The 18,273-nt window shown below is 42.6% G+C and overlaps 1 protein-coding gene across 1 annotated transcript in view; it reads right to left on the bottom strand.

The window, feature by feature from the left end:
• The window catches only part of LOC121541561 (AP-3 complex subunit beta-1), an 85,025-nt gene that overhangs the window by 34,319 nt on the left and 32,433 nt on the right, over positions 1-18,273 (bottom strand). Inside the window, exons 18-22 of the mRNA XM_041850651.2 lie at positions 17,756-17,906; positions 17,462-17,642; positions 8,454-8,601; positions 5,184-5,232; positions 53-156 (exon numbers count right to left, since the gene is read on the bottom strand). Of these exons, the coding sequence (XP_041706585.1) occupies positions 53-156; positions 5,184-5,232; positions 8,454-8,601; positions 17,462-17,642; positions 17,756-17,906 (633 nt within the window). The remainder of the gene's footprint in view (positions 1-52; positions 157-5,183; positions 5,233-8,453; positions 8,602-17,461; positions 17,643-17,755; positions 17,907-18,273) is intronic.

Raw genomic sequence — 18,273 nt, 5'->3', positions numbered from 1 at the left:
GAGGGAGGGATAGACAAACTGACACAGACAGTCAGACAGTACACACACTCACCTGCATGGTGGAGGAGACGTTGGCGAGAGACAGGCCTTCCAGGTCTCCAAGCAGGCTGGGGGAGAGGACATACGACTTGGGCTGGGTCACTGGTGTAGGAGTGACTACAGGACACAGAGAAGGCCGGGGACCACCCATACGTAAAATGTATGCACGCATTACTGTAAGTCGCTTAGGATAAAAGTATCCGCTAAATTACATACACACACACATATATATATACATATATATATATATATACACACACACACACACACACATACACACACACACACATACAGTGCCCTCCACAATTATTGGCACCCCTGTTTAAGATGTGGTCGAGGACTTCCAAAAATTCTCCTTTTTTTTTTTAAAAACAACATAGAACCCAAATGCAAAAAAAGAGAAAAATCCAACCTTTTATTTAAGTACATTACTTTGGTGTAAAAAAAAAAAATCACACATTTAGAAAAAAAAATACTTTAAATCATGTGTCCCACAATTATTGGCACCCCTGATGTTAATACTTTGTACAACCCCCTTTTGCCAACAAGACAGCACTTAATCTCCTCCTATAACATTTCACAAGATTGGAGAACACAGAGAGAGGGATCTTTGACCATTCTTCTTTGCACAATCTTTCTAGATCATCCAGTGTCCTGGGTCCTCTCTTATGCACTCTCCTCTTTAGCTCGCCCCACAGGTTTTCGATTGGGTTGAGGTCTGGGGACTGAGATGGCCATGGGAGGACCTTGAGTTTGTGACTGCTGAACCATTTTTGTGTAGATTTTGCCACATGTTTTGGATCATTATCCTGCTGAAAGACCCAATGACAACCCATCTTCAGCTTTCTGGCAGAGGCCATCAGGTTTTTATTTAAAATGTCCTGGTAGTTCAAAGCATTCATAATGCCATGCACCCTAACAAGGTTCCCAGGGCCTTTGGAAGAGAAACAGGCCCACAGCATCACAGATCCTCCACCATACTTCACGGTGGGCATGAGGTGCTTTTCGGCATACTCATCTTTTGTTTTACGCCAGACCCACTTAGAGTGTTTGTTGCCAAAAAGCTCAATCTTAGTCTCATCTGACCAAAGCACACGATCCCAGTTGAAGTGCCGCTTAGCAAACTCCAGACGTTTACGTTTGTGAGTGTTAGTGAGAAAAGGCTTTTTCCTTGCATGCCTCCCAAACAGCTTGTTGGCATGTAGAGAGCGTCTGATGGTTGTTTTGGAGACTGTGACCCCAAGATGCCACTCTTTGATGCAATTCTGTGACAGTGAGCTTAGGACTTTTTTTTTTACTTCTCTTACCATCCTCCTCACTGTGCGTTGTGGCAAGATAAACTTGGGACCTCTTCCAGCCTTGTTTGTCACTGTTCCAGTTGTTTTAAACTTCTTAATGATTCCTCTGACTGTAGATACGGGCAAGTTAAGGCGAGTGGCTATTTTCTTGTAGCCATTGCCTGACTTATGAAGGTCAACACAAATCTGCCTTACTTGAATGGTGTGTTCTCTTGTCTTTGCCATGTTGACAAATGGGTAAGAGAATTAGGCCTCTGTGTCACGTCATATTTATACCCCAGGGAAACAGGAAGTCATGAATAACTAATTAAAAGTTCCTAGATACTCTGACCAACTTTAGCAACTACAGAAAAATATATTTTTAAAAAAATCAATTAAAATTTTCAGCGGAATTGTTAGGGGTGCCAATAATTGTGGGACACATGATTTCAAGTTAATTTTTTTCTAAATGTGTGATTCTTTTTTTTAACCACCAAAGTAATGTACTTAAATAAAAGGTTGGATTTTTCTCTTTTTTTGCATTTGGGTTCTATGTTGTTTAAAAAAAAAAGGAGAATTTTTGGAAGTCCTCGACCACATCTTAAACAGGGGTGCCAATAATAGTGGAAGGCACTGTATATATATATATATATATACATACACACACACACACACACACACACACACACACAGTGGGGAAAAAAAGTATTTAGTCAGCCACCAATTGTGCAAGTTCTCCCACTTAAAAAGATGAGAGAGGTTCTCCACTCATTACCTGTATTAACTGCACCTGTTTGAACTTGTTACCTGTATAAAAGACACCTGTCCACACACTCAATCAAACAGACTCCAACCTCTCCACAATGGCCAAGACCAGAGAGCTGTGTAAGGACATCAGGGATAAAATTATAGACCTGCACAAGGCTGGGATGGGCTACAGGACAATAGGCAAGCAGCTTGGTGAGAAGGCAACAACTGTTGGCGCAATTATTAGAAAATAGAAGAAGTTCAAGATGACGGTCAATCACCCTCGGTCTGTGGCTCCATGCAAGATCTCACCTCGTGGGGCATCAATGATCATGAGGAAGGTGAGGGATCAGCCCAGAACTACACGGCAGGACCTGGTCAATGACCTGAAGAGAGCTGGGACCACAGTCTCAAAGAAAACCATTAGTAACACACTACGCCGTCATGGATTAAAATCCTGCAGCGCACGCAAGGTCCCCCTGCTCATGCCAGCGCATGTCCAGGCCCGTCTGAAATTTGCCAATGACCATCTGGATGATCCAGAGGAGGAATGGGAGAAGGTCATGTGGTCTGATGAGACAAAAATAGAGCTTTTTGGTCAACTCCACTCGCCGTGTTTGGAGGAAGAATAAGGATGAGTACAACCCCAAGAACACCATCCCAACCGTGAAGCATGGAGGTGGAAACATCATTCTTTGGGAATGCTTTTCTGCAAAGGGGACAGGACGACTGCACCGTATTGAGGGGAGGATGGATGGGGCCATGTATCGCGAGATCTTGGCCAACAACCTCCTTCCCTCAGTAAGAGCATTGAAGATGGGTCGTGGCTGGGTCTTCCAGCATGACAACGACCCGAAACACACAGCCAGGGCAACTATGGAGTGGCTCCGTAAGAAGCATCTCAAGCTCCTGGAGTGGCCTAGCCAGTCTCCAGACCTGAACCCAATAGAAAATCTTTGGAGGGAGCTGAAAGTCTGTATTGCCCAGCGACAGCCCCGAAACCTGAAGGATCTGGAGAAGGTCTGTATGGAGGAGTGGGCCAAAATCCCTGCTGCAGTGTGTGCAAACCTGGTCAAGACCTACAGGAAACGTATGATCTCTGTAATTGCAAACACAGGTTTCTGTACCAAATATTAAGTTCTGCTTTTCTGATGTATCAAATACTTATGTCATGCAAATTAATTACTTAAAATTCATACAATGTGATTTTCTGGATTTTTGTTTTAGATTCCGTCTCTCACAGTTGAAGTGTACCTATGATAAAATTACAGACCTCTACATGCTTTGAAAGTAGGAAAACCTGCAAAATCGGCAGTATATCAAATACTTGTTCTCCCCACTGTGTGTGTATGTATGTATGTGTGTGTATATATGTATGTATGTATGTGTATATATACAGTGGGGGAAAAAAGTATTTAGTCAGCCACCAATTGTGCAAGTTCTCCCACTTAAAAAGATGAGAGGCCTGTAATTTTCATCATAGGTACACGTCAACTATGACAGACAAATTGAGGAAAAAAAATCCAGAAAATCTCATTGTAGGATTTTTTATGAATTTATTTGCAAATTATGGTGGAAAATAAGTATTTGGTCACCTACAAACAAGCAAGATTTCTGGCTCTCACAGACCTGTAACTTCTTCTTTAAGAGGCTCCTCTGTCCTCCACTCGTTACCTGTATTAATGGCACCTGTTTGAACTTGTTATCGGTATAAAAGACACCTGTCCACAACCTCAAACAGTCACACTCCAAACTCCACTATGCCCAAGACCAAAGAGCTGTCAAAGGACACCAGAAACAAAATTGTAGACCTGCACCAGGCTGGAAAGACTGAATCTGCAATAGGTAAGCAGCTTGGTTTGAAGAAATCAACTGTGGGAACAATTATTAGGAAATGGAAGACATACAAGACCACTGATAATCTCCCTCGATCTGGGGCTCCACGCAAGATCTCACCCCGTGGGGTCAAAATGATCACAAGAACGGTGAGCAAAAATCCCAGAACCACACGGGGGGACCTTGTGAATGACCTGCAGAGAGCTGGGACCAAAGTAACAAAGCCTACCATCAGTAACACACTACGCCGCCAGGGACTCAAATCCTGCAGTACGAGACGTGTCCCCCTGCTTAAGCCAGTACATGTCCAGGCCCGTCTGAAGTTTGCTAGAGTGCATTTGGATGATCCAGAAGAGGATTGGGAGAATGTCATATGGTCAGATGAAACCAAAATATAACTTTTTGGTAAAAACTCAACTCGTCATGTTTGGAGGACAAAGAATGCTTAGTTGCATCCAAAGAACACCATACCTACTGTGAAGCACGGGGGTGGAAACATCATGCTTTGGGGCTGTTTTTCTGCAAAGGGACCAGGACGACTGATCTGTGTAAAGGAAAGAATGAATGGGGCCATGTATCGTGAGATTTTGAGTGAAAACCTCCTTCCATCAGCAAGGGCATTGAAGATGAAACATGGCTGGGTCTTTCAGCATGACAATGATCCCAAACACACCGCCCGGGCAACGAAGGAGTGGCTTCGTAAGAAGCATTTCAAGGTCCTGGAGTGGCCTAGCCAGTCTCCAGATCTCAACCCCATAGAAAATATTTGGAGGGAGTTGAAAGTCCGTGTTGCCCAGCGACAGCCCCAAAACATCACTGCTCTAGAGGAGATCTGCATGGAGGAATGGGTCAAAATACCAGCAACAGTGTGTGAAAACCTTGTGAAGACTTACAGAAAACGTTTGACCCGTGTCATTGCCAACAGAGGGTATATATAACAAAGTATTGACAAACTTTTGTTATTGACCAAATATTTATTTTCCACCATAATTTGCAAATAAATTCATTAAAAATCCTACAATGTGATTTTCTTGATTTTTTTTTCTCATTTTGTCTGTCATAGCTGACGTGTACCTATGATGAAAATTACAGGCCTCTCTCATCTTTTTAAGTGGGAACACTTGCACAATTGGTGGCTGACTAAATACTTTTTTTCCCCACTGTATATATATTTATTATGTCATTTAAGGCATAAATAGGCTTAATTCCCACTGGAAATATTGTCAGTTCTACAGTTTATGTATTTTTCACAGTTACGTGCTGTTTTGCGGACATAAAACGTACAGTCATCCAAATCCAAAAGGGACACCACCTTCTTTGACTTCACCTCCATCTAGGGAAAAGAACAACAGAAACCTTCGTGAGAAACAAACTGTCCCTAGAGCATACATATATCTACCGGCTTGGAACAGGTACTGAATAACAAAATAAATATTAATTAATATTTGACCCTTAGGTCTTTGTCAGATCGTGAAACATATTTATAGTAAATACAAATAGCGTTACCTTTTTTAGCAAATGTTTCAACATGAATGCTGAGATTAATGAGGGATATACACTACCGGTCAAAAGTTTTTAGAACACCTACTCATTCAAGGGTTTTCCCTTTATTTGTACTATTTTCTACATTGTAGAATAATAGTGAAGACATAAAAACTATGATATAACATATGGAATCATGTAGTAAAAAAGTGTTAAACAAATAGCCACCCTTTGCCTTGATGACAGCCTTGCACACACTTGGCATTCTCTCAACCAGCTTCATGAGGTAGTCACCTGGAATGCATTTCAATTAACAGGTGTGCCTTCTTAAAAGTTACTTTGTGGGATTTCTTTCCTTCTTAATGCATTTAAGCCAATCAGTTGTGTTGTGACAAGGTAGGGGGGGTATACAGAAGATAGCCCTATTTGGTAAAAGTCCATATTATGGCAAGAACAGCTCAAATAAGCAAAGAGAAAAAACCATCAAGCGCTATGATGAAACTGGCTCTCATAAGGACCGCCACAGGAATGGAAGACCCAGAGTTACCTCTGCTGCAGAGGATAAGATCATTAGAGTTACAAGCCTCAGAAATTGCAGCCCAAATAAATGCTTCACAGAGTTCAAGTAACAGACATCTCAACATCAACTGTTCAGAAGAGACTGTGTGAATCAGGCCTTCATGGTCGAATTGCCGAAAAGAAACAACTACTAAAGGACACCAACAATAAGAAGAGACATGCTTGGGCCAAGAAATACAAGCAATGGACATTAGACCGGTGGAAATGTGTCCTTTGGTCTGGATTCCAAATTTGAGATTTTTGGTTCCAACTGCCGTGTCTTTGTGAGACGCGGTGTGGGTGAACGGATGATCTCTGCATGTTTGGTTCCCACCGTAAAGCATGGAGGAGGTGGTGTTATGGTGTGGGGGTGCTTTGCTGGTGACACTGTCTGTGATTTATTTAGAATTCAAGGCACACATTTTACATTTTAGTCATTTAGCAGACGCTCTTATCCAGAGCGACTTACAGGAGCAATTAGGGTTAAGTGCCTTGCTCAAGGGCACATCGACAGATTTTTCATCAGGGGATTAGAACCAGCAACCTTTTGGTTACTGGCACAACGCTCTTAACCACTAAGCTACCTGCCGCCCCACTTAACCAGCATGGCTACCCCAGCATTCTGCAGCTATACGCCATCCCATCTGGTTTGGGCTTAGTGGGACTATCATTTGTTTTTCAACAGGACAATGATCCAAAACACCTCCAGGATGTGTATGGGATATTTTACCAAGATGGAGAGGGAGGGAGTGCTGAATCAGATGACCTGGCCTCTACAATCCCCCAACCTCAACCAAATTGAGATGGTTTGGGATGAGTTGGACCGCAGACTGAAGGAAAAGCAGCCAACAAGTGCTCAGCATATGTGGGAACTCCTTCAAGACTGTTGGAAAAGCATTCCAGGTGAAGCTGGTTGATAGAATGCCAAGAGTGTGCAAAGCTGTCATCAAGGCTAAGGGTGGCTATTTGAAGAATCTCAAATATAAAATATATTTTGATTTGTTTAACACTTTTTTGGTTACTACATGATTCCATGTGTAATTTCATAGTTTTGATGTCTTCACTATTATTCTACAATGTAGAAAATATTAAAAATAAAGAAAAACCCTTGAATGAGATGGTGTTCTAAAACTTTTGATCAGTAGTGTAGATGAAAGAGAAAGAGATAGAAGAACAAGCGGAAGACAGAAAAGATGACAAGCAGAATATTGGAAGTAAAGTCTGTCTGTACTGTATATGGGGGAATGTAGCCTACACTGCCTAATTTGACTGACAGCGTCTATCCAATGTAACATGATATTCCTAAACATATCTGCTATGTACATAAAATTCAATTCTATATCAATTCTATTTCTCAGGCTGCTGTGCATATACACACTGCACATCTGAAGCGTGTCTCTGATCTGCATGGGCCAGCCATGAGGCATGTCCTGTCACAACCCGATACACTCTAGCGACTACCTCCAACCACTAGGCCAGGCTTGTCAAACGGCGACTCGGAATATCAGGATGTGCATCGCCAGATCTACACTACAACGGGTAACAATAAAAACGCTATTAAACATAAGAGCACTATTACGGACCTCTCTCTCGCTCTCCACGCCCTCCTAACCAACCACGGCCCTGCTCACGTCTTATAAAGAACCGTAAAATTCCACTCTGCTTACTGCGGGATCCACTAACGGAGAGCGTGAGAGAGGGAGAGAGAGAGAGAAGGTGTAATAGTGAAAACAAATAATGAAGTTAGAGGACGTATCTTCTCAGATTGTCTCTTGCCGCTTGGTGGCGGTAATAGAGAAGGAACCCTTGTTAGCAGGCGGAGTGAGCGAGAGAAAGAGCGAGTGGAAGAGCGAAAGAGGGAGAGAAAAGATGGAGAGATGCATAGGTCGTAGAAGCAAAGTATGCAAAATGAGAATTTCATAGCCGAGAACGAAAGAGGGAATGAAAGAGAGAGGGAAGGGAGGAGGAGTGAAGGAAAAAGAGGGGGGTGAGATAGATAGGGAAGACGATGCTGCAAAGAAGCAGACCAAATCATATTCCACTGTGTAGAATATGATTTATCTGCCTCCACTAGCTCTAAAAAGACACTGGGAGAATCTCAATTGCGTACTCCTCACGTCCTCGCTCCTCATCTCCTTCTCAAAACCCATTGGATGAGAAAGCCAGAGGTCCCTCCCCTCAGACCTTCTCCTCCAATGGGTTTTGAGGAGGTGAGGAGAGAGGACGTGAGGAGTATGCAATTGAGATTCTCCCACAGTTCACACTAACTAACACATTATATAGTGTTGTACTATGCCGAACAGAGGGTTGGTTCAAACTGTCTTATTTACAGTGTGGAGAAGAAGTCTGATTGGACACAGGTCAAAATAACTTCATCTGTTCAGAGTCAGACCATGGTCTCAATTCAATCAACTGCAGATAAAGGAAAACCCCACTAGGGGTTATTTCTGAGGTGTTAACCATGTTAAACTGACACACCCAGCAAGCGGTTGCCCTCACGGTTGGTTGTCTCACCTTGGGTTTGGCTTTAGATTTGGTTTTCTTCTTGTGTTCGGTGCCTGAGTCAGAGTCTGCGTCGGACCCAGATTCGGAACCAGAAGAGCTCTCTTCTGCAGACGAACTGCTGGCTTCTTTAGCAACGTTCCCATTCTCATCTGAATCACTGACACATAGGAGAAATAACACAAAAGGGTGTTAGAGAGCTAAACTAAACACAGTACAACTAGGGCTGGTACAATTACCGTATAACCAACGGTTATGGATGAAGACAGTCATGAAAATAAAATAACCGTCATCACATTTTTGTTTTGTTTTTGTGGAACGAACAGCTGACAGAAGACGAATGGACAGGCATTCTTGTGGTTGACTCTGTGGTAACATTCTGTGGTAACACTTTGTTGCTCCTAGCTGAAACAAGCAAGGTATTGTAGCAAACACTACTTTGGTTGCCTAGGCAACGCCCACCTCACTGCAGCAGCAGCACACAGAAATAGAATGAATAAAACGGGCTTGCAACCGCTAACCCAGGCAATTGGACTGGTAAACTCATGGGTATACTTGCAATGGCTGCCTGGTATTGTGATGAAATAATATCCATGGTAATGTAACATTTTCATTCAAATTACGGTAACTGATGTGGCTCATGCAATGGAATGTATTTTTTGTAACGTCAGTTGAGTTGAATCAACAAATCACAGCACATATTGATGGGTACCCTTTCTGCTTTGCTCCTATGGGCTAGGTAGAAAATATATATCTTCAACCCAGCCTATGGGTACACTCACAATGAAGTAAGCTTTATGCAACATATTTTTGGGTGCGGACATATTACACCTTCTGTTAGTCTGGGTTTGCGGGTTTTGAGCACCGCCCAAGCTTCTGGGAGAGCACGATGGTCCCATTTTGATTACACTCGCAATGGCCGCCAGTCCACCCACTATACCATTAACCCATTATTATCATTGACTTGAATGGGGACGCATGTTCTATTCATTCTATTTCTATGGCAGTACATGCAGCCAGGAGTGGAGGAGGAGAGAAAAATTAATTGGCTGGCAAATAACCGTAATCCAAAATTCCATGACCGTCACAGCCCTAAATAGAACGCTATTCTATATGCACCTGTGAGATTAAGGAGCGCATCTTGAAGGGTTATTCCGTGGGTGGGAAAATGTGTAATATTACAACTTTAAAAGCTGGAATCCTTAGTGGTGAAACTGCCACTACCGTTTGCTATATAACAACAAATAAGTTACAGCAAACAACGAACACTGCTTTTTCCCCCTCTGACATCATTGCACGTGCGATCGAACAGCAGAATATGTACCTGAAACAAATATACACTACCAGTCAAAAGTTTGGACACACCTACTCATTCAAGGGTTTTTCTTTATTTTGACTATTTTCTACATTGTAGAATAATAGTGAAGACATCAAAACTATGAAATAACACATATGGAATCATGTAATAACCAAAAAAGTGTTCAACAAATCAAAATATATTTTATATTTGAGATTCTTCAAATGGCCACCCTTTGCCTCGATGACAACTTTGCACACTCTTGGCATTCTCTCAACCAGCTTCATGAGGTAGTCACCTGGAATGCATTTCAATTAACAGGTGTGCCTTCTTAAAAGTGGAATCTCTTTCCTTCTTAATGCCTTTGAGCAAATCAGTTGTGTTGTGACAAGGTGGGGGGGGTAGCCCTATTTGGTAAAAGACCAAGTCCATATTATGGGAAGAACAGCTCAAATAAGCAAAGAGAAACAACAGTCCATCATTACTTTAAGACATTGACTGACATTCATACGGAACATTTCAAGAACTTTGAACGTTTCTTCAAGTGCAGTCGCAAAAACCATCAAGCGCTATGATGAAACTGGCTCTCATGAGGACCGCCACAGGAATGGAAGACCCATAGTTACCTCTGCTGCAGAGGATAAGTTCATTAGAGTTACCAGCCTCAGAAATTGCAGCCCAAATAAATGCTTCACAGAGTTCAAGTAACAGACACCTCAACATCAACTGTTCAGAGGGGACTGTGTGAATGTGAATGGTCGAATTGCTGCAAAGAAACCCCTACTAAAGGACATCAATAAGAAGAAGAGACCTGTTTGGGCCAAGAAACATGAGCAATGGCCATTAGATTTTTGGTTCCAACCGCCGTGTCTTTGTGAGGCGCGGTGTGGGTGAACGGATGATCTCCGCATGTGTAGTTCCCACCGTAAAGTATGGAGGAGGAGGTGTTATGGTGTGGGGGTGCTTGGCTGGTGACACTGTCAGTGATTTATTTAGAATTCAAGGCACACTTAACCAGCATGGCTACCACAGCATTCTGCAGTGATACACCATCCCATCTGGTTTGGGCTTAGTGGGACTATCATTTGTTTTTCAACAGGACAATGACCCCACACACCTCCAGGCTGTGTAAGGGCTATTTGACCAAGAAGGAGAGTGATGGAGTGCTGAATCAGAAGACCTGGCCTCCACAACCCCCCGACCTCAACCCAATTGAGATGGTTTGGGATGAGTCGGACGGCAGAGCGAAGGAAAAGCAGCAAACAAGTGCTCAGCATATGTGGGAACTCCTTCAAGACTGTTGGAAAAGCATTCCAGGTGAAGCTGGTTGATAGAATGCCAAGAGTTTGCAAAGCTGTCATCAAGGCAAAGGGTGGCTATTTGAAGAATCTCAAATATAAAATATATTTTGATTTCTTTAACACTTTTTTGGATACTACTTGATTCCATATGTGTTATTTCATAGTTGCTCGTTTCAAGTCCTGCCACAACATCTCAATTGGGATTAGGTCTGGACTTTGACTAGGCCATTCCAAAACTTCTAATTTGTTGCTTTTTGGCAATTCTCATGTAGACTTGATTGTGTGTTTTGGATCATTGTCTTGCTGCATGACCCAGCTGCGCTTCAGCTTCAGCTCACAGACGGATGGTCTGACATTCTCCTGTAGAATTCTCTGATACAGAGCAGAAATCATGGTTCCTTCTATTAAGGCAAGTCGTCCAGGTCCTGAGGCAGCAAAGCACCTCCAAACCATCACACCACCACCACCATGCTTGACCTTTGGTATGATGTTCTTACTGTGGAATGATCCAAAACACACAATCAAGTCTACATGAAAATTGCTAAAAAGCAACAAATTGGAAGTTTTGGAATGGCCTAGTCAAAGTCGAGACCTAATCCCAATTGAGATGTTGTGGCAGGACTTGAAACGAGCAGTTCATGCTTGAAAACCCACACGTAACTGAGTTAAAGCAGTTCTGCATGGAAGAGTGGGCCAAAATTCCTCCACAGCGACGTGAGAGACTGATCAACAACTACAGGAAGCATTTGGTTGGAATCATTGCAGCTAAAGGTGGCACAACCAGTTATTGAGTGTAAGGGGGAAATTACTTTTTCACACAGGGGAATTGGGTGTTGCATAACTTTGTTTATGAAATAAATATGTAATTGTTGTGTTATTTGTTCACTTATGTTCCCTTTATCTAATATTAGGTTTTGGTTGAATATCAGATAACATTCAGTATCACAAATATGCAAAAGTAGAGAAAAATAGAAAGGGGGCAAATACTTTTTCATAGCACTGTATATATATATATATATATATATATATATATATACATATATATATATATACAGTGGGGGAAAAAAGTATTTAGTCAGCCACCAATTGTGCAAGTTCTCCCACTTAAAAAGATGAGAGAAGCCTGTAATTTTCATCATAGGTACACGTCATCTATGACAGACAAAATGAGATTTTTTTTCTCCAGAAAATCACATTATAGGATTTTTTATGAATTTATTTGCAAATTATGGTGGAAAATAAGTATTTGGTCAATAAAAAAAGTTTCTCAATACTTTGTTATATACCCTTTGTTGGCAATGACACAGGTCAAACGTTTTCTGTAAGTCTTCACAAGGTTTTCACACACTGTTGCTGGTATTTTGGCCCATTCCTCCATGCAGATCTCCTCTAGAGCAGTGATGTTTTGGGGCTGTCGCTGGGCAACACGGACTTTCAACTCCCTCCAAAGATTTTCTATGGGGTTGAGATCTGGAGACTGGCTAGGCCACTCCAGGACCTTGAAATGCTTCTTACGAAGCCACTCCTTCGTTGCCCGGGCGGTGTGTTTGGGATCATTGTCATGCTGAAAGACCCAGCCATGTTTCATCTTCAATGCCCTTGCTGATGGAAGGAGGTTTTCACTCAAAATCTCACGATACATGGCCCCATTCATTCTTTCCTTTACACAGATCAGTCGTCCTGGTCCCTTTGCAGAAAAACAGCCCCAAAGCATGATGTTTCCACCCCCCTGCTTCACAGTAGGTATGGTGTTCTTTGGATGCAACTAAGCATTCTTTGTCCTCCAAACATGACGAGTTGAGTTTTTACCAAAAAGTTATATTTTGGTTTCATCTGACCATATGACATTCTCCCAATCCTCTTCTGGATCATCCAAATGCACTCTAGCAAACTTCAGACGGGCCTGGACATGTACTGGCTTAAGCAGGGGGACACGTCTCGTACTGCAGGATTTGAGTCCCTGGCGGCGTAGTGTGTTACTGATGGTAGGCTTTGTTACTTTGGTCCCAGCTCTCTGCAGGTCATTCACAAGGTCCCCCCGTGTGGTTCTGGGATTTTTGCTCACCGTTCTTGTGATCATTTTGACCCCACGGGGTGAGATCTTGCGTGGAGCCCCAGATCGAGGGAGATTATCAGTGGTCTTGTATGTCTTCCATTTCCTAATAATTGTTCCCACAGTTGATTTCTTCAAACCAAGCTGCTTACCTATTGCAGATTCAGTCTTTCCAGCCTGGTGCAGGTCTACAATTTTGTTTCTGGTGTCCTTTGACAGCTCTTTGGTCTTGGGCATAGTGGAGTTTGGAGTGTGACTGTTTGAGGTTGTGGACAGGTGTCTTTTATACCGATAACAAGTTCAAACAGGTGCCATTAATACAGGTAACGAGTGGAGGACAGAGGAGCCTCTTAAAGAAGAAGTTACAGGTCTGTGAGAGCCAGAAATCTTGCTTGTTTGTAGGTGACCAAATACTTATTTTCCACCATAATTTGCAAATAAATTCATAAAATCCTACAATGAGATTTTCTGGATTTTTTTTCCTCAATTTGTCTGTCATAGTTGACGTGTACCTATGATGAAAATTACAGGCCTCTCATCTTTTTAAGTGGGAGAACTTGCACAATTGGTGGCTGACTAAATACTTTTTTCCCCCACTGTATATATACACATACATACATACATATATACACACACATACATACATACACACACAGTGGGGAGAACAAGTATTTGATATACTGCCGATTTTGCAGGTTTTCCTACTTTCAAAGCATGTAGAGGTCTGTAATTTTATCATAGGTACACTTCAACTGTGAGAGACGGAATCTAAAACAAAAATCCAGAAAATCACATTGTATGAATTTTAAGTAATTAATTTGCATGACATAAGTATTTGATACATCAGAAAAGCAGAACTTAATATTTGGTACAGAAACCTGTGTTTGCAATTACAGAGATCATACGTTTCCTGTAGGTCTTGACCAGGTTTGCACACACTGCAGCAGGGATTTTGGCCCACTCCTCCATACAGACCTTCTCCAGATCCTTCAGGTTTCGGGGCTGTCGCTGGGCAATACAGACTTTCAGCTCCCTCCAAAGATTTTCTATTGGGTTCAGGTCTGGAGACTGGCTAGGCCACTCCAGGAGCTTGAGATGCTTCTTACGGAGCCACTCCATAGTTGCCCTGGCTGTGTGTTTCGGGTCGTTGTCATGCTGGAAGACCCAGCCACGACCCATCTTCAATGCTCTTACTGAGGGAAGGAGGTTGTTGGCCAAGATCTCGCGATACATGGCCCCATCCATCCTCCCTCAATACGGTGCAGTCGTCCTGTCCCCTTTGCAGAAAAGCATTCCCAAAGAATGATGTTTCCACCTCCATGCTTCACGGTTGGGATGGTGTTCTTGGGGTTGTACTCATCCTTATTCTTCCTCCAAACACGGCGCAGTGGAGTTGACCAAAAAGCTCTATTTTTGTCTCATCAGACCACATGACCTTCTCCCATTCCTCCTCTGGATCATCCAGATGGTCATTGGCAAACTTCAGACGGGCCTGGACATGCGCTGGCATGAGCAGGGGGACCTTGCGTGCGCTGCAGGATTTTAATCCATGACGGCGTAGTGTGTTACTAATGGTTTTCTTTGAGACTGTGGTCCCAGCTCTCTTCAGGTCATTGACCAGGTCCTGCCGTGTAGTTCTGGGCTGATCCCTCACCTTCCTCATGATCATTGATGCCCCACGAGGTGAGATCTTGCATGGAGCCACAGACCGAGGGTGATTGACCGTCATCTTGAACTTCTTCTATTTTCTAATAATTGCGCCAACAGTTGTTGCCTTCTCACCAAGCTGCTTGCCTATTGTCCTGTAGCCCATCCCAGCCTTGTGCAGGTCTATAATTTTATCCCTGATGTCCTTACACAGCTCTCTGGTCTTGGCCATTGTGGAGAGGTTGGAGTCTGTTTGATTGAGTGTGTGGACAGGTGTCTTTTATACAGGTAACGAGTTCAAACAGGTGCAGTTAATACAGGTAATGAGTGGAGAACAGGAGGGCTTCTTAAAGAAAAACTAACAGGTCTGTGAGAGCCGGAATTCTTACTGGTTGGTAGGTGATCAAATACTTATATCATGCAATAAAATGCAAATTAATTACTTAAAAATCATACAATGTGATTTTCTGGATTTGTGTTTTAGATTCCGTCTCTCACAGTTGAAGTGTACCTATGATAAAAATGACAGACCTCTACATGCTTTGTAAGTAGGAAAACCTGCAAAATCGGCAGTGTATCAAATACTTGTTCTCCCCACTGTGTGTGTGTGTATATATATCACGTTGCGAAGATCCTCACCTCTGCTTCGTCAACAAAACCAAAACATAACAATGGCCTCGGGGAGAACAGTGGCGCTGTTTCCCCTACTGCGGATTCCATCTTTAACAGACTGAAATATAACATTAACATGGGTTTTTCCTATATTAAAACATGAAAGTTTCATTATGAAGGGGAACATGTTATGAACCTATCCATTAAAGGCACTCTAACAAAAACACTTTCCACCCCCACCACCTACTGCAGTCTGCTGGAGCTCACACTAAAACTCTGTCAGAACAACCAATATCAATCTGTTTTGGTTTGCCCACTTAATTTAATATTGCTTTCGTTGAAACTTTTTTCTCTTCCACCCTCTCCCTTCCCTCTCTCTCTCCAATTTGTCCTGATAATGAGTGTTTACTCGAGCTGCCTGGGATTTTCAGCTGTTAAATTAACGAGCAGAATTGTGACGGTAACTGGCTTTTTAACTTGGCCGATGATGAGAAGCCAGTATTAATTTGGCCTACAGATTTCATTTGTTGCGAACAGGAAAAAGCGATATAAATCAGAGTGGGCCTGATTAAGCCCTGCCTGGAATGACTGGGCTGTAATGAGGGCAGTATGCTGTGTTTGTTGTGGAAGCACTGGGGTGAGCTGGGATAATTACTGTGTGTGTGTGTCTGTGTGAGTGTGTGTGTGTGTGTGTTTGAGAGAGAGATTGTGTGTGTGTGGGATAGTGTGTATAGCGTGTGTGTGTGCGCACGTGTGTGGAAGCACTGGGGTGAGCTGGTCTAATTACACCCTCTAATGGAGGGAACAGGGTCAGCTGCCGGCCTGTCACACAGCGCGAGCAGGTAGGGTGTGTATGTGTGAAAGAGAGCATTGTGGGATAGAGTGAAATAGAACGTGTCAGGGCCAAAATTTGCCAGTGTGTGTGTGTTCAACAGTAATGTCTCAGATCTCATTCATTGGTTTGAGTTTCAACTTTTGAATAAATACAGTGCTGCGCGATTAGCCGAAATGTCTGTTTATTTCCGTTATTTTTTAAAAAATTGACCACCGTCCGTTCAATTATTCTAATTCCATTTAGTTCTGGTTTTTTCTGTGAGCTCAAAGCGCTGTTGTGGGACTTAGTAGGAAGTTCTAGATTTCAAAAGGCAAATGCTCAACTAAGTTTACAGCAGAAAACGTGGTACTTACATTTACATTTTAGTCATTTAGCAGACGCTCTTATCCAGTGAGTGCATACATTTTTTCCCTTTTTTTTTTTTTCATACTGGTCCCCCGTGGGAAACGAACCCACAACCCTGGCGTTGCAAACGCCATGCTCTACCAACTGAGCTACACAGGACTACAATTACCATTATGTAGCCTTCTTGACACACACACACGTTAGAGAAAGAGACAGAAGAGCGTGACATGAGGGAGGGACAGAAATGGAAACTGCTCCGTGAGGAAGCCTATCTCTAGTCAACAATACATCCAATTGACTGATAGTTGGCATTAAAACAGTCTTGAAGGTATTCCTTACGTACTTTGAAGAACTACTAAAATAGTGATTTCGTCAGACAGCATAGCCTGCTAGCTAGCCTAATTAGGATGATTCACTGGGGAGCAGAGTGATAGATGGTGGCTGCTACTGCCTGAGCAGAGATGTGATGATGGCTTGGAATGAAATAATATAGTCATCATATGAAAATTATGTAATATACACAACTAAAATATGTTATTAAAGTAAAGTAATGTGATAAAGGATGGGTAGTCATCACCATTGCTTTTATTAATGAAACTGCTAATAAAGTCATCATCATACTAAAACAAATATGTAATATACCCAACTAAAATATGTTATGAAAGAACTATGGTTAATAAGTGCTAAGCAGTAATGGGCAGTCACCACCATCATGGGGCTTTTATTAATAGTTTTATTCTGTGTGGTTACAGCATTCAACTGACATAATGCATTTATTGCAAAAAAATAGAAAAAATTGGAACCCAAATCAAAGACCGAACCGAACTCAAAAAGCACTAGTCCCTCAGCACTAAAATTGTGAATCGTGCAACGGTGCCAATATATTTAACCGCAACTGTACGTATTCTATATTTCATTATAGTGTGGTACCTGTCTTTGGCCGTTGGTTTGACTGTCTTCTTCTGTGGTGGTTTCTTAGTTGCATTCTTCTTCTTCTGTTCAGAGTCAGACTCACTGGAACTGTTCTCTGATTGGCTGGAGGACTTGTTCGACTCTTCACTGCTCTGACTACTGCTCTTTTCCTCATCGCTCTCTGCCTCGCTGCCTGACTCTGTAACACACAGGTTGTCGTCGTACGATTATAAATACTGGACTGGCATTGCAAACACTCACAAAATAACATTATACTTAAAATGGTACACACATGGACAAACACAGACAGACCTTCACTACTACTGCTGCTGCTGCTATCATCACTGCTACTGCTCCCTGAGCACTTTTCCTTCTCCTCCTCCTCTCCAGAGTCAGAGTAGAACTTATCATCTGATGACTTGGACAGCTTGGACTTTCCAAGCGAAGGAGTCCACTCCTTCACCTGGCAATGGATTAGGAAGTGAGGTCAGAGGAAGTGAGGTACAGTATGAGGAAGTAAGGAAAGAGGAGGGAGGAGATTCGGGAGAAAAGCAAACCTATTGAAACATTCACTACATGACCAAAAGTATGTGGACACCTGCTCGTGCAACATCTCATTCCAAAATCATGGGCATTAATATGGAGTTGGTCCCCCCCCTTTGCTGCTATAACATCCTCCACTCTTCTGGGAAGACTTTCCACTAGATGTTGGAACATTGCTGCGGGGGCTTGCTTCCATTCAGCCACAAGAGCATTAGTGAGGTCGGGCACTGATGTTGGGCGATTAGGCCTGGCTAATTAAAGTTGGGCAGAAATTTGACGAACTGTTG

This window comes from Coregonus clupeaformis, chromosome 27 (genome assembly GCF_020615455.1).
Source record: "Coregonus clupeaformis isolate EN_2021a chromosome 27, ASM2061545v1, whole genome shotgun sequence".
NCBI classification, from domain to species: Eukaryota; Metazoa; Chordata; class Actinopteri; order Salmoniformes; family Salmonidae; genus Coregonus; species Coregonus clupeaformis.
This window is presented reverse-complemented; position numbering and strand designations above follow the sequence as displayed.